Source organism: Sinocyclocheilus rhinocerous, unplaced genomic scaffold (assembly GCF_001515625.1).
Source record: "Sinocyclocheilus rhinocerous isolate Xijiao unplaced genomic scaffold, SAMN03320098_v1.1 scaffold1413, whole genome shotgun sequence".
Lineage (NCBI taxonomy): Eukaryota > Metazoa > Chordata > Actinopteri > Cypriniformes > Cyprinidae > Sinocyclocheilus > Sinocyclocheilus rhinocerous.
Window position 1 is genome coordinate 449,708 of NW_015639297.1, and position 16,880 is coordinate 466,587.

Sequence of the window (16,880 nt, forward strand, 5' to 3'; positions counted from 1 at the left end):
ATATATATATATATATATATATATATATATATATATATATACAGTATATATATATATAACCTATTTGTCCAAACTATGGAAGGGTGGAAAGCATGATTTTTGCTATTCTGTTTGGTGCTGCTAGCTGCACAGAAATACACACATCATCTTGATGGGCTCCAATTTTAAGCTAAAGTCAGCAGAGGATTTGACTGAGGCTGACAAGTTCGTGTGGAGCATGTACCCTCTAATCACAACACAAGAATATAAACAGGCTTTTTACGTCACTACAACAAAAACATCTTTGGCAAACACACCATCACCACAACTGTCTTTTTTGCCTTATTACGTTTTCATCTTGGTCTGAATTTGTTCCCTTTCCATTCGAGATTTCAAGCAATATCTATTTCACTAGAGCTCAAGGTTTTCACATTCACTAACTGCTGTCAGACACAACTGCACACACAGAGTCCAAATGAAGCAGGGGTCATCACTGTGTCCTTCAATGTGTCCATACCATACACATACTCTCCACACACACACCTACATGACCTGCCCTTTATTCTCAAGAGATATGATAGGAGATGAATATTTTGAGTGACAGTCTGCTCCCTGAAGGCTGTAGAGGAGGCACAGAAACAAACTAGGTCTCAGAGGAATAGATTCAGAATCCAGATTTTGTACAAGCTTTCAAAACATTTCAAAACATTAAAAAAAAAAACCCTAGATAAAAAATAAGATGAATGAGGTGGGTGTATTTCACAACCACCTCTATCAAAATGTGGATCTTTGTTGGCATTTCATATGAAACAAGGTTATGCTGTTGATTATTTCAATTCATAGGACTAGCATTGACATTAAACTACTTGCGCAAAATTGCATTAGAAGTAAATGTCATCAAATGACTAAACATGCCAAAACCCGTGTGATTGGTGCTTTATGATGGACTTTTTTCGAGTACATTTCAAAGTAACAAACACAGTCATTTAAAAAAGTAACCAATTATTTAATACTCACTCCCACTGTTTTCGTCGTGCCTGTGGAGTGCTCTGCAGTTTATGGGATTGGTGTGCTTTGATGACATCACGGTGGTCAACTAGGCCTCCTCTCCGTCTGATAGGAGGAACCAGAGAGTCACTGGGCATCAAAGAGTAAAGTGTCCCATCCGTCACTACGGTTTCCCCTCCATTGGTTTTGCTATAGTCAAAGGAGTCAACTGGGCATGCTTCATCACTCATGTCATACACAGTATGATAGTAGGTGGGGTTGGCACAAACACTGCTTCCGCTGGTGGGAGGATGTGAGCGCAGTCTGTGGCCCTGAGGTTGCACTCTCCCTCCTTTCCGCAAGGGTGGCGCTCTCTCCATGATGACTGAGCTGTCTGCATACATGGGAGACAGCATGGCTCTATGGGGGTAGAAATTACAGAAGTGAATATATTAATACAAACATGTTTTTAGTGTAATTTTTTTGTTATTTTTGTCATTGTTTTATCCAAACTTTTAACCAAAGTTTAAGTCTTTGGTTCTTTTAATTGTGATGATTTTGGCTCACATTTAACAAAAACCCACCAATTCACTATCTCAACAAATTAGAATATGGTGACATGCTAATCAATCAGCTAATCAACTCAAAACACCTGCAAAGATTTCCTGAGCCTTCAAAATGGTCTCTCAGTTTGGTCCACTAGGCTACACAATCATGGGGAAGACTACTGATCTGACAGTTGTCCAGAAGACAAACATTGACACCCTTCACAAGGAGGGTAAGCCACAAACATTCATTGCCAAAGAAGCTGGCTGTTCACAGAGTGCTGTATCCAAGCATGCTAACAGAAAGTTGAGTGGAAGGAAAAAGTGTGGAAGAAAAAGATGCACAACCAACCGAGAGAACCGCAGCCTTATGAGGATTGTCAAGCAAAATCGATTCAAGAATTTGACTGAACTTCACAAGGAATGGACTGAGGCTGAGGTCAAGGCATCAAGAGCCACCACACACAGACGTGTCAAGGAATTTGGCTACAGTTGTCGTATTCCTCTTCTTAAGCCACTCCTGAACCACAGACAACATCAGAGGCGTCTTACCTGGGCTAAGGAGAAGAAGAACTGGACTGTTGCCCAGTTCTAATTTATTGAGATGCACCTGTATATTATAATAACCTTATTTCTTTATTGAAACACTTCTATTGTGATTCTAATACTGAAAATAAATTATATATATATATATATACATACATACATACATTTGAAGCATTATTGTTCTATTGTTCTATTATTGTAGCAGCATTGTTCTTCTTGTTTTTGTTGGTATTGCTATTATTGATAATTATTTTTAATTATATGTTTTTTTTAAATGGAACACCTATTCTGAGATGGTAATGCTACAAATATATAAAGAGTAAATATTTTATTTATTTATTTATTTGTTTGCAGCATTATGAACACCACTATCAGAGCAATATTTTCCAATAAAGAAATAAAACAGTTATATAATTAAATAAAACGTCTTTATTAGAAAATATTTATAGTTAAGTTGTTCATAATACTAATAATCATCATCATAATCATAATAATAAAAACTGACAGCAACAAAAAATAAATAAATAAATAAGCAAAAGGAAGTGAAGGGGAAAATATGTGACGTGTAATCAAGTGGGAAAGGGAAGCAGAGAGAAGAAAAACACCAAGGGAGGTTTAATTAAAAAAAGGCTGCATAGTTGTTTCGAGAAAATTGCAATAGGCCAACATCAGGTGAAAATAAATGATGCACTCTGGTACTACAATTTATGCTGACGGTGTTTGAAGAATTTGTCCACTGTGACACAGGCAGAGGAATAAAGTAATTTAAAGTGACACATACACACTCATGAAAGGGAAGCAGAGAGAAGAAAAACACCAAGGGAGGTTTAATTAAAAAAAGGCTGCAGTTGTTTCGAGAAAATTGCAATAGGCCAACATCAGGTGAAAATAAATGATGCACTCTGGTACTACAATTTATGCTGACGGTGTTTGAAGAATTTGTCCACTGTGACACAGGCAGAGGAATAAAGTAATTTAAAGTGACACATACACACTCAACAATTTCAAAAATAAACTCACACATGCACAGACAAAATGCAATGCTACAGTCAGAAGTTTATGCTTTTCTTTGAGATGAGCCAGAAGGGCTGATAGCACTTCTACAGTTCTGTTTCTGAAAGCAAGCAATTGAAGATGTGGCAAATACTATGGCGATCTTCCCCAAAGTACAAAGAGTAGATAAAAGCAAAGACACAGATGGAGTAAAGCACAGTGGCCAAAACGTGAATGGAATACATTCACACTACAGTCCTTATTATGGCTGTGCTATTTGTTGACAGGCGGGTTTTGTTGTCAGGCTGTGATTAGGAGAGACAAAGCTTGTCTCAATGATCAGACACTAAAGATGGAACTAACTAAATCTGCCTCTTTATTTTTGGCCAATGGAGAGCAAAGCCATGCCAGTTCCAACAGGGAATGTATTCAGTGAAGTGAAGGAGAACCAGAAGACATCCTGAAAGGCCTTCAAACACTTTTAGGTCTCTTCCTGGAGCCTGGCAGTATTGTGACATTCATGTTTTTGTATTTTTAGTCAGGAACACATCTCATCCTTTTTTAAAGGGTTTGATGCATCGGCTGCTTCCTGGACAAGACAAAAGAAACCCGCTTTTCTTTGTCTGCTAAAGCGACAACACCATAAATCTCGCTGTAATGGCAAGGTAAAGCATACGCATAGCCACAAAAGGTAGTAAGACCCAATTTTGGATGATTTAATTTGCATCATTGTGTGTTACAGCAAGTGGCCATTTGTGTGGGTTGGATGTCCATTGCACCAGCCCACAGACAGCCTCACCATTGTGTGGGTGTGTATGAATACATGCAATTAGGGTGACATTTACAAAGTTCTCCAAAACCACAAAAACTTACCCATGGAAATAATGGCCATCACAATCCCTACTCAAAGATGTCAAGTATCAAACTCAGTTTTTCTGAACTCGATTTTTATACTTCTCTCCAGTGTTAGGCATTTCACATGGCTGCATATTAAAATGAATTTTATAGTGAACTGTAATCAGAAACGGTTGATGAAATTCAGTCTCAGCCAATTCTGCTGCTGACATGTGTATTGCTATATAGGAGTGCAAAGGAAAATCTTTGAACACACAATAAAATGATTTGCTGCATTTAGTACCATTCAGAGCATAAATAATATGCTATCTGCTGAGTGAACACATTATGATAAATAGCTCTGGCTGTAAGCCATCGCACCGAGAACAGCAAAAGATGGGCAGAAGATCATCTAACAAATGCAAAAGTCTGTGTTAAACACAATCAATACCATGGTATAGTGAATATAACAGGTAGGCCTAGTAAAATCACATATTTACATGGTACTTCAAGGTAATTCAAAGAATACCATAGTTTGACCATGTTACATTACCAAAGGGATCACGGTATTTTATGGTACTTTTCAACAAAAGAAAGATTAAAATTATAATTCTTCTCAGATGTCAGAGATATTCCAAGTAGAGATATTTTTATGTACCAAAAATAGATAGACAGACAGACAGACAGACAGACAGACAGATAGATAGATAGATAGATAGATAGATAGATATAAAAATATATTAAATGTATAAATAAATATTCACAGATGAAATTAGGTTATTTTGTAAAATAAAAGATTTCTAATATATAATTAGTATATAATGGTATAACATAATTTACATAAATTTTATATTTTACAAGATATATACATTTCATTTTTGTATTTAGAGCAAAATATTATATAGACATAATATAGACATATCTTTAAAGGGGAAAAAATAAAGGGAAAGAAATATTAAGCAATTGTGAAGATAATAAAGAGACAAACACTTTCCACGACACTCACCAGAGAGGTTTGTGTTTTTTTCTGAGAAGATCCTGGAATCTGGACCCGTCCGGATCACCTGTAGTTTATAACTGACAAAACTACCAATAAAACTCCACAAACTGAATGGTCCGAGGTCCGTTTTCTCAGAGCAGGAGGTCATATCCATCTTCAAGCTCGGAACATTCTGTCTTTAAGTATTTTTGTTGAGCAAAACAGATAATGTTGTATGTTTTCTCAGTGCAATCTTTTAATTCTCGTCAGATGTGACATTCAAGGCTCTCGAGAAACGACTCTACGCGGCGCGAGACCCGCTTGCACTTGGACGAGGAGTCTCACGCTCTGCGCGCGTAACGGATACGTGACTGTACTGGCGCGGAGAGCAGCGTGTCGCGCCGATTAAAACTACGCGTTTTGACCGCTTCTGCGCGGTGGCTGGAGAGACTGTATGATTATTTGTATCTTCTCTTCATTACGCAGGTTTATTATGAGAGTGTACACATTATTTATGTAAAGGCAAATTTCACTGATCAGATAGAGGGCTACGTAATGAAAATGCATTAACAAACAGTAATATTTCTTAGAATAATTTATAATAAAAATATAATTATTGGATCGCATTAACATTATATGGATTAGGAATTAGACAATAAGCGTGATCAGACGTAAGAAAAGGGGTCTCTGAATTGTCAAATGACGGTAAAATGCTGACTCAGCGTCTTACTCAGCTTTGACCATCAATGACAAAACATTCGTCATAATAAATGAAATTGGACACACAATAATACATTAATATTTCTTATACAAGTATTTTTTTATGTAAAGGGTTATATATATATAATTATAATTTCTCAAACAGGTTTTATTTCAAATTATTAAACCAGACTAATCCCTCATATTCATGAAAGTTACATTTATTGTGGATAAAGATAGGGCATCAAATGAGACGATATGTTTGCCAATCAGAAAACATATGACTAGATGAGAAGAATCATATAATAGGCCTAGATTATAATATTGTAGGCAATGTGATCAGAGAAAATGTTACCACCTAGTGGTGTAATAGGTTATAGACAAATAAAAATTTTCATTTACCATCAAACATGGTTAACAGTTTTTTGAAGAAACCACCTTAGTGTTATAAAACCAACAGTCCAAAAAAAAAAGCACATTGCTCCTATTAATAAGAAAAATAATACTTCCAAAAAAAAACAGCTCATGAGTTGCCAGTTGTTCCTTAAATCTTCCAGGCCTGTGCAGAATCCATCTTGGACACACTGAGAGGAACAAATCTGGCATGCCTGTACAGTACTGTTTATCAGTTTGCAGCAGTATCTTCTCAGAAAAACTAAATCTTTCAGAATAAAAGGCTTTTTTAAACTTCCATCCGCACATTTAGTCAGAAGCAGCAGCAGCTGGATGAATACATTAACATCAATCTCTAGTTTTGCACTTCAAAGTGTCCTAATTAGCACTAATTACTTGTGTATATATGAAAACTACAGCCACAAAGAAATGTTTGAAGCAGCGCACAAAATCGCTCATTTATTTCTCAAAATCATTCACAGCATATGAATATTTTAGCATAGTGTGATAACATACATAAAAACAACCGGTGAGCACAGAGAAAACTTGAAACGATCGTACAGGAGCTACATCAGTCAATTTGTCAGCCTCTGATTGGCCAGCTGGGCTTTTGAGTGTACGTCCCTGCGTTCCAGAAGGACTGTGGGTGGATCAGCTGGTTCTCATGCCATCCCTGCTGAGATGGCTTACTGGGTTTGGATTATTTGTTACCATGGTGGCGACATGGGCTGTGGGTTCTGCAAATAAGACATCACGACTGCCGATATGGACAGCCTGAAGGAATGAACGTATGTTTAATTTGGCAGTCCAGAAGCATTACATTTTAAGGACTTCTTTAGGTAGATTACATTTTTGTACTTCTATAAAAGATTAAATAATAATGGAATCATCCAACATTTGTATTCATTAGGAGAAAAACAAACAAGCATAAGCAACTCACATGAAGCTGCTCATCATTTGTTTGGTGTCCTCTGAGCTTCGTGAATTGGCAAAACTGATGAATGAACAATACACAGCAATCCATGCGCACCATTTAAGCTGCCAAAAACACAAATACACAACAATTTGAACATTAAATCATAGCTGAGCATCAATCTGCTCATGTTTTAGTCATAAACAATGACAATCATTGAGTAAACATCAATGTTTGCTGTAAACACAGGTGTTTATGTAGATGAGGGTCAAGTCACCTTGAGCATCAGGCCACACATACTGAAGACCATGCCGAGCAAGTTCATGTAATCCGGTGTAGGATCTTCCAATGTGGGGTTAGTTTCTGTGTTGGGAGGCTTGTAGCTGTAAAGCAAAAACACAGTATGCCTTGACTATTAATGCTGTCATTTTATTTTGTACTACAAAAAAAAAGAAAAAAAAGAATTCAAACATCACACAATTTCGTCAGAGAAAGCCATGAAACTATACCTAGTTGAACAATAATGACATACGTTAAATGTGCAACAATTGTGATCTAATACATACAATTGTAGATTGATGGCTGGCATATAAACTAACATTTAATAAACGACTATAGAGATCAATATTTATAAATTTAGCATAGATCTTTAATTCCATCGATGTTATCATTTAAAACATATTATTACGTAACGTACAAAACGTAAATCTATTTTACTGTCTTCAATGTAAATCTGATTTAATCTCGTCTAATCATTAGCCGAACTGTTGCTAACAGTGATGCTAACGAAAGCCGATCAAAACTCTCATCTCAGTCATCTCTTAAATAGTCTCAAATACGGACAAACTACTCACCGAAAAATCTTACTCGGTCGTCTTGGATCTGCCATGTTGTTCGCGGTCATATTCTAATAAAATCCTAAAAAAATTAAAACTTCCTTGGGAGCTTAGCAGCAGCACGTCAGCGAACAACTGACCCGTGAAACTCTACTACGCCTCATTCTGTTGTATTCAAAGCTGTATGTGATGCACTTGCACCCCCTGCCGCTATGGAGTGTTATTGATAGATGATTGACAGACAAGAGACCTCGAATGCATAGCTGTGGTAACAGTGTAAAATATTTATTTGAGAGTCTAATAAAATAATTTACAGGCAAATTATTATTAAAATACAAATAGCCTACTGTTAATCAAAACTGTGTTAACTGCTACTATTAAATCATCATTTTAAAACATCACCATAGCCACATATATTGACAACGTGCTAATATCAAAACTCTAAATTCTAAACTTAAGTCTATAAAAGGGTGTAAAACATACTGTTTGTAAAGCATTCCATAGCATTTTTTTCATAGTAAGAACAAATGCATAATGAACAAGAACATAAGAATCATGCAAACATTTGCACCATTATATTTTATTTCTTTAAAGCTACAGAAGAAGGAAAAAACACCTTATCTTCATAGACAGCTATTTGTTGACTTTTAAATTCAGTGAGATTTTACTTCACTGGTGTTTTTTATTCTTGTGCAAGCTCATCCCCAGGAACATCAAATATATATATTCTTTTATCCCTTGTGCACCATAAATGTCTTGCAATTGATGTTATTTATTCACATCTGTCCACAAGGGTGTTGAACTGTAAGGAATCATTGTTTTCTGACAGTATTTGTCTTCATGAATCCTTCTCTTGTAAATTCGGAGGTGCTGGATTCATCTCATTTAGTTCAACATCCCTCTCCGATTCCGTGGTCATCGTGTGCCTTTAATAAATAAATAAATAACTACGAGAAAAAATATTGCATAGCATTTCACAATTAGATCCAGTATTATGGTGAACTGGTAAAATGTATACCTTGAATGTAGTGTAAGTCGCTTAAAAACGTTATGTGGGATGGTTGTTTAAAGTCTCGTAGGTGGAACAGTACTTCACATTTAGTGTGATTCAGCAGAAAGCTATTTTGGTATGCTTATATACTATACCTGCCCTCCTCTATATCCAGAACATTCTCTGGAAGCTGAACATTCGTGGTCTCAGGCAGAAGGAAGACCACACATCCACTGAGAACTGCAGTGGCAGCAAACACTAGAGAGGGTGCAAAGCGCCACATGTCCTCCAATAATATGACCATGGGAGCCAGCGAACTTCCGATACGCGCTATAAAAGAGGTGTAGCCCAAGCCGCACTGCCTAGGAAAGATACAGAGAAGCAGAGGAAGTTCTTTCATTTAAAAAAAAAATTTAAAGTGGAAAATGTAAGTGTTTTGGTCCTTTTCTTAAAATATAAATACACATACGTAAATATTAGAATAATGTTACATCACAAATGTAAAACTTACCGGAGTACAGTAGGGTAAAGCTCAGATGTGTACAAGAAGGCAATGGTAAACGCTGCCTCAGAGAATCCCTTCCCAATAATTGCAATCCCTGTCCGCACAGCAGAAAACTCTGTGGATGAAACAACACAACAAAACCAATATATTATTTCTTAAATAATTAACATCCACCATAAAATTTGGTATAAAGAGGTGATAAAGAATGAAGGAGTGCCTGTTGGGATTATACTGTTTACTCCAATCAGAACTCCTGCTATAATGAGAGACCCCGCCTGGCCATTTCTGCGTCCAATCCAATCCAGAGTGAAGTAGGTCCCGACCTTAGCTGGGACTTCAATAACGCCATAGACAAACTGCGTGAGATAGATGTTCAGACCAAACCCAGTGATGTTGAAGCTGATTCCATAGTAGGTAAAAGCAACTGCAAACCTGTAGATTTAAATAAAGACTGTCGAATCACAGCGTTTGACTGTTGTTTCACAATGGAAAACAAACAAAAAAATTCCTCACATACCAGAAAATCCCTGAGAAAAACACAATCTTCCTCAGTTTCGGTGTCCTCACTAGATCAAGGTAGGAATGATTCTTGTTGGAGACCTCACTAACGGTGATTTTCTTTAAGGTCTTTTTAATCAAGAGGTAAAGGATGAGATCAAAACTGATTATCATAATAATAACTTATAGAGGATAGCTGGATATGTTTACCTCAGTGTCTAGTTTATGAGTGTAACTGTGCTTTCCATTCATTTTAGCACACTGAATGAGATACTTCTGTGCCTCTTCCACCCTGCCATTGGCTAGCAGCCATCTTGCCGACTCAGGAATCCACCTTTTGAGATAAAACACAAAGGAGAAAAATGTTCATGTAGGCCTATCCATGAAGCACATTTAGAGGCCTAAAAATCCAGAGTTTTTTTTTCTTTTCACGTGCAATTCCACCACTTACCACCAGGCAATTATGCCCACAAGGCAAGGTGAAGTCACTACCAGGATGAGGTGCCTCCAGTCCCTGATGAGATATGCCAGAAGAGCCAAATTCATGTTCCCTACACTCCACCCGAGACTGATGATGGTACCTGTAAATGTGCGATGTTTAACGTCTGTCCACTCAACACCTGTAGAATGAGCAGAATTTATGAAGGTATTAACAGCATGCACATAAACAGCAAAGTGAAAAACAATAGTGATCGTGTCTTTTATTCTAAACCAGCATGATACGTGTGCTCAACCTGTTTTTCTTCTAGAATCTGATGTAAAACTTTTGGGATTAGAATTTTTGGTAACACTTTACTTGAAGGGGTGTGCATAAGACTGACATGACACCTTCATAATCATGACATGACACATGTCATGAATATGAAGGAGGTTTTATGCATGTTTATGACAACTGTCATTAAGTGTCATTCGCTCAGTTATGTAATTTTTAATGCAAATATGACATTATTTGACCTAACCCTAACCTAACCCTACCCCTACCCTTACCCCTAACCATAGCCCATAACAAAGACATCTCAAACAATGTCATCTTTGCATTAAAAATTACATAACTGAGCGAATGACACTTAATGAGTTGTCATAAACATGCATAAAAAACCTTCATATTTGATGATTATGAAGGTGTCATGTCAGTCTTATGCACACCCCTTCAAGTAAAGTGTAACCGAATTTTTTTTCATCAAATACATGCAGCCTTAGTGAGCATAAGAGACTTTAAAAAGCATTAAAATCATTCATGAATCATGATGAATCATTTACAAGAATATAAACCGGATCATCTTGGATTTCATGTTGACTAGAGAGATTGAAAAGAAATAAGAAAGTGATAGATACACAGGGCAACTGTGGTGATAGACATCCCGGTCAGGGCCAGTCCACACAAGGCTCTTGCTATGGCGAACATCACGTAAGATGTGGAAAAAGCTTCAACAATTCCAAAAATAGAACTGGCCACAAAGGAAACCTGAATCATCGGTTTACGGCCAAACCTGTGGAGTGATATAAAAAAAGATATATATAACCACGCAGGATATTTGCACATTGAAAATCACATGGGAAACTGTGGATAAATTCTGTCATGCTTGTTACACAGATAGCCTGAGGTAAGCAGTTTTGATGTGTGACGTTCCGTGACAAATAATGAGATAAAGAATATTTGAACTCTGTTGTGAAAGCAAAGAACGATTATAAATATGTACAAGTCAGCTATGCAGAACAAATCAAGGGGAATGAATCGTTTTTCAACCTCAGACATGTGAGTAGAGACACTTGATTGTAGAAAAGTCATGTGACCGGCTTTTAGCCTAAGGAATCTAGTATAAGGTCCATTGATTAAAGAAATGCTAGAAAATTAACACTCATAGGAAAAAAACCATGGAACAAATGGTTTTAGAACATAATATTAATAAAAATAACATACTTATCTGCCAACTGGCCAAACATGACAGCACCTATTGTCACTCCAATGAAGAAAAACGTGGCAAGGGCTTGGTTAAGCTTTTTGTTGTCACATACCAAATCCCACTGGAACAAGAGAGAGAAATCATACCTCAATATACAAGCATATATGCTTGTGTATTAAGGTATGATTAACCAAGCTAAACCAAGATTAACATATTTGTTGGAGAATACACTGGTGAAATAAAGTCAATTTTTACGGTACCCTGTCAAAAGGGGTAAAAAACAAAGTCCTTCTAGCTTTTGAAGTAGATATAATAAGTAACTCAAAATATCATCAACATATAAAGTACAGGAAAGCATTTTGTTTATTTTTACCTCAGTTGCGGTTGTTGAGGTGAACTGTGAGCGGTCATATACCCATCCGTGCTGGCATGGCACCGACACATTTGATCGGTTTCCATACACTAGGGAGAGGTCAGCATTAGGGTCAAAGTCCAGGGGAAGGGGGTACATCTTGCAGGAGCTGTGGGACCCATCTGCATTACGTGGGATGCCAAGTGCCAGAATCTGTGCCGACACCTCAGCACTGTCCTTCTCTGTGCCAGCTGTGTACCGGTCATCCAAGTGAGGCAGGGCGCAGTGGTGGGGTGGCACACCTGAGATGAAGTTGTGGAGCAGGAAGTGCAGCGGCAGGATGACGCGTGGGAGCCATAGGATGTATAGAACCAGAAACTGGAACTTGTTGAAGCCACCAATTTCATGAAGGATGTCCTCAAACCTCATAGCTGAAAGTGAGATGAGCTGCCAGATAGATTTAATATTCTTCTTTGTTCCTAATTTATGTTCTACTCACCCATCAGAATCTAAATCTTCTTGATGAAATTTGCTCTGTTCTGGAGAAACACTTGGGTTGGTCTGTCATGAATGGTGAGCAGAGAATAGTCTGAGGAGATGTGAAATGCTGAATTGCTATATGTTATCATAACACTCTTCCCGGTCATGCTTTTTAGGGCCTGTATGAGACACAAGAAGGTCTTTGTCTTGGTAAGCTCAAGAAAAAGAAGAGTCCCAGGCCTTAAAGGTTAACTTTTAACTTAAGTTCACCTGACTAGCTGGAGAGAGGACATAGAAAATACATTGGTTCCACAATGAGCTTTTTTAGATTGAAAATAGCAAGTGAGATGTCTGTATTAAAGGAGAAAAGCCTTTTTTTTCTTTCTGTTGCAAGATTTGGTCAATTTAATTTGACTCTTGAATTTCAGATATTTAAGAAAATCACCAACAGATATAAAAATATTTATATTTATTTTTTGAATTATGTTATTAATTCATAAAACAAAAATCTCTGGGGGATTCAGATGTGATCTCAGTCACTGTCTGATTCAAACTGGTAAGGAACATGAGCAAGTTTGAATTTTTTTAGATGACCGATTAAAAAGAGTCAGTTTGATATAAGCAGTTTAATGAATGAAGTGAGTGAAATGTGTCTTGTGTAGAAAAACAACAACATAACACAATCAAGACTGGATCATTTTATGCTCCTTATTCCAACAAAAATCTTGATTAACATCTCACCATTGTAATAAGAGCAAAAGAGGTGAGAATTGTTCATTTAGAAATAATCTGTATTGACAATTATCAATAATTGTGTGATTTCTGCCATGCTTAGAAAATGAGACAACTCGGTGTAGAACCCACAATATATTCCTTTAACAAAATTAAAACCCAAATACTTTACCATTTCCTTTGCCTGATAAAAATAAAGAGGTCTCTGCAAGAAATACTGAAAAGAATATGTACAAGCATACAGCAGTATCATCAAACACGTAACAAGCTAAAGACAAGGCATGCCCATCATCACAAGGTTTATAAAGAGGGCCGAGCTGCAGACCACAGGAAATTAGTGCATTTGTCCATGGATATGTGGCAGATTTTACAACGTTCTGTGTGTCTAGTGGTGTATAATAATTTGTGCTGGCTAAATACATGTAATATACTGTATGATTGTTTCAGATGTTATAAATAATATTACATTATCTCATTTAGCATTATTGTGTGTCAAGGGCCAAAGACAACTTGGCATCTAATTAATAATAAAGTACACCTTCAAAAACCATATATTAAATGAAATATGCACAACAGAAGCTAAATGCGACATTTCCTCTATTATGTTCCAAGAAACTTCCATCAAAGTGAAAGCTCTACATCTTATAGTACAACATAAAATTATTTGGTGCAGAATCCAAAATTGGAACTAGCCATTCATTGATTAGGAAGAACATTAAATTAAATAAGAAGGTACATTTTAGTCAATGGGGCAGATTACATTTTGAGGCTAGATGTTCAAGTAATTGAGAAGAAACAATCCCAGTAAACAGCAGTCACAGTGTCTTATCTGGCTGCAGGTGTGTTGTTGCTTGTGCTTTTTTCCCTTTTCAAGGAAACTGTGTTCTTCGAGTGAGCAGAAGCTTTGGTTCGATTACTGACAGATGTAGTGGTGGGTTGGTTTGGTGATGATTTGACGTCCTTTGCAGGACCACTGCAAGTAGTAGTCCTAGACTTCACTGGGAGCTCCACAGTGACTCGGAGGGCAAACGGCTGCTTGCGGGATTCGCTAACTGCAGTTCGCAGGGGTAGCCTATGGGGTGAAGGACTAGCTATACGGGTTGAAGAGAAAGTGCAGTTTGCGGTGCTCAAGCTGCGACGGGATGATGCCGGAACACAGGAGAGCGGCATGCGATTGCTTCCACTTGACATGGTTGAGCGGGACAGTGTTGATTTCGATCTTGTGTGAAGTGCTGGAGCACTTGATCCTGATTGTGACGGTAATTTTGGGCTAAGGTGAAAAAAAACCCAAAATAAAATAAGTCTATTTAATGTATCACCTTATCGCGGAAGAGGATTAAGGCCAAGCAATAATAAAAAATAAAACCATCTTGAGATTAAATTCATTATAATGCGAGATTAAACTAATTAAATTTCAAGAAAAATGTCTAAAATAAAATCATTAAATTTAGAGAATAATGTCGATGTGTTTTGAGAAAAAAACGTGTTCAATTTTAAGAAAAAAAAGTCGAAATAAAATGTTGAGAATAAACTCACACAATGAGTTTATTCTCAAAGTACGAGTTTATTCTCAACATTGTATTTCAACTTTTTTACTTGAAATTTAAAGTTTTTTTTTTTTGCGAAACACAATGACTTTATTCTCTAAATTGAATGAGTTTATTCTCAACATTTTATTTAAACTTTTTTCCTCTAAAAACTGCAAATTTAATCTCGCAACATAATGACTTTAATCTCCAGATGGTTTTATTTATTTATTTTATTATTGCTTGGCCCTAATCCTCTTCTGCACCTTATGGTATGCTATCAACAGGGTTGAGCAAAATTAGTGTACAAGTAATAAAATTCACTTATGTTAAACTAGACTTACCCATTGCTTGCCTTTTGTTCTAATTTTGGAGTCTCTGCTTCAGGCTGGACAACAGGAGCTGCAACTGCTAGTTTAGTTGAAGGCTTCCTTATTGGTGTGACTGGTCGTGGGATCCTGCTGTGCCACTCAGTTCGGTACTTTTCCTCAGCCTCCTTCTTGAGCTTGTTGATGGAATCATCAGATTCGGGAATATCTTCCTCTGAGCCTGTAGTTGAAAGAGTCTCTGAAGGTCTCTTAGGCTCATCTCCAGAAGATAACGAGGATGAAGTCCTGGAATTCAGTCTCATCCAGCGACCCTGATGTTGTCTTTCCACAACTTGACGGGCCAGGTCTTGTTGCATGGCTCTTCTACGCAGTCGTTCTTTGGTGGACAGGGATTGTTCGGATCCTGGCTTCTCTTCCGGGACTAGGATAGGAATTAGACTTTTGCTCCTTGGCCGTGGATGTTTAGAAACACTCTCAAGTACTGTGTTCTCCTCTTGATGTTCCTCTTTTGGTTGCTTGTCCTGTTTGGAGTCAGTTGATGAATCTCGATGGATAGATTTCCTAGACTCTAAGGGTAGAAGAACCACAAGATCGTCCTGTTTTTTAGTAATCTCGTTTGGCAAAGACCTATGCAGAACATTAGTTACCTGAGGTCCTTCTGTAAGAGTCTGAAAGGTGACTTCATTCTGGACACATGCTACTTCTCCTGGCCCTTGAGAAAGGGAAGACTTAACTATCCCTTTGGCCTCTGATTTTCCTTCAACCTCCTCTAAAAGTTCAGGAACCTGTGCACCACTGGAAGACATGACATTCAGATGGGTTGTCTCTGCAATGAGTACAAAAGTTCGCTCCACTTTGGAGAAAGGGGGTGATGCAATTGAGGCTGAGGCCACTTGAGTTGTTGAGATGGTTACCACTGGTTTAGATGTCTGTATGGATGGGTCAACAGCAGTTGCATCAGGTTGCCTTCCATCTGTAGGCCTCTCTGTCTCTTTTATGTCCTCCTGGATCTGTACCTCTAGTCGACCAACTTCATCCAGCTGCTCATTTTGAGGGGCACCAGATCCTGCCACACCCTGATCCACTTCAGTCCCATTTATAGAATGTGGAGACTTCTTCATGTCTCCTGGTGAAAACAAAACAAGGGTCTTCGAGACGTCCTCTTGGTCAGGATCTACATCAGCAACTGAACCTGGTTCTTTTGGCTCCTTGTGTGGATCATCGGCCACTAAGGTGGATGGAGCCCCATCTTGACTACGTTCAGTGCTCTTTTCGCTCGCACCACTACTAGATTCACTCTTCGTGACATCGTCATCTTTGGGTCCTTCATCTTGTGTCTCAGGTGGTGTGGCCGTGAAGGCCCGTCGCTGGTGTAGGCTTCCTGTAAGCATGACGGTGAGGAAGTCGGCTCTCTTTGCCTGCAGTTTAGGAAGGATATGGAACATTTCCTTCTCTGAGGATGGGGATTTAGTCCTGTAGTCAGTGGGTGACAATAAAGGCTCATTCGGGGTTGGGCCCTAAAAGACAACATACAAATGCAAAAGTTACAATGCTGCCATGCAACGTAATTGTAAGGCAATATAAGAAAAACAATTATAAACTTTTATTCAGTGGGATCTTCCTGGAAAACCTATACTTAATGCATATGAGAATATAATGTACTTCAGAATGGAGTTTCTAACCATTTTCTATAAAATCATTCCTATACGTCAACCACACAACACAACTGATTTTTTTCTCTCAAAGACTTTAATTTTGTTTAAATTGTACACAAGCTTTTCAAGATTGTCTAGATTACATACATAAAAAAGGCACAAAAATGTGTTAAAGAATTTTCCCTTTTACAGCAGACAGTCATA

General features: G+C 37.6%; 3 protein-coding genes across 4 annotated transcripts in view; all 3 read right to left on the minus strand.

The window, feature by feature from the left end:
- Positions 1–6,401: 6,401 nt before the first annotated feature.
- LOC107751161 (protein Asterix) lies at positions 6,402–7,898 on the minus strand. The gene is made up of 4 exons (XM_016566788.1): positions 7,723–7,898; positions 7,146–7,251; positions 6,896–6,993; positions 6,402–6,729 (listed from the first exon to the last, which is right to left on the minus strand). The coding sequence occupies exons 1-4, from the start codon at positions 7,770–7,772 to the stop codon at positions 6,663–6,665; spliced, it is 321 nt and encodes a 106-aa protein (XP_016422274.1). The 5' UTR covers positions 7,773–7,898; the 3' UTR covers positions 6,402–6,662.
- A 372-nt stretch (positions 7,899–8,270) lies between these two features.
- LOC107751116 (solute carrier family 22 member 7-like) lies at positions 8,271–12,526 on the minus strand. 2 transcript variants are annotated; one of them, XM_016566723.1, is made up of 12 exons: positions 12,454–12,526; positions 11,976–12,385; positions 11,620–11,723; positions 11,034–11,188; positions 10,150–10,318; positions 9,909–10,032; positions 9,718–9,827; positions 9,418–9,632; positions 9,207–9,315; positions 8,851–9,057; positions 8,532–8,630; positions 8,271–8,294 (listed from the first exon to the last, which is right to left on the minus strand). In XM_016566723.1, the coding sequence occupies exons 1-11, from the start codon at positions 12,455–12,457 to the stop codon at positions 8,543–8,545; spliced, it is 1,695 nt and encodes a 564-aa protein (XP_016422209.1). In that variant the 5' UTR covers positions 12,458–12,526; the 3' UTR covers positions 8,271–8,294; positions 8,532–8,542. The 2 variants fall into 2 exon arrangements, with proteins under 2 accessions (XP_016422209.1, XP_016422208.1); XM_016566722.1 differs by having other exon boundaries at positions 8,277–8,630.
- A 1,242-nt stretch (positions 12,527–13,768) lies between these two features.
- LOC107751118 (tau-tubulin kinase 1-like) overlaps positions 13,769–16,880 on the minus strand; it is a 30,217-nt gene continuing 27,105 nt past the window's right edge. The window contains exons 13-14 of the mRNA XM_016566724.1: positions 15,037–16,538; positions 13,769–14,436 (exon numbers count right to left, since the gene is read on the minus strand). Coding sequence (XP_016422210.1) covers positions 13,992–14,436; positions 15,037–16,538 — 1,947 coding nt within the window. The 3' untranslated portion in view covers positions 13,769–13,991. The remainder of the gene's footprint in view (positions 14,437–15,036; positions 16,539–16,880) is intronic.

Bases quoted from the DNA above. Each gene is read 5' to 3' on its own strand.
- LOC107751161 (XM_016566788.1), bottom strand. From the start codon at position 7,772: ATGACCGCGAACAACATGGCAGATCCAAGACGACCGAGTAAGATTTTT. The intron at 7,252-7,722 runs GTGAGTAGTTTG...TTTGCTTTACAG, and splicing joins CGACCGAGTAAGATTTTTCG to CTACAAGCCTCCCAACACAG. The intron at 6,994-7,145 runs GTGACTTGACCC...TGTTTTTGGCAG, and splicing joins TGTGTGGCCTGATGCTCAAG to CTTAAATGGTGCGCATGGAT.
- LOC107751116 (XM_016566723.1), bottom strand. The intron at 10,033-10,149 runs GTAAGTGGTGGA...TTATCTCAAAAG, and splicing joins GTGGGCATAATTGCCTGGTG to GTGGATTCCTGAGTCGGCAA. The intron at 9,828-9,908 runs GTAAACATATCC...TTGATTAAAAAG, and splicing joins CTCATAAACTAGACACTGAG to ACCTTAAAGAAAATCACCGT.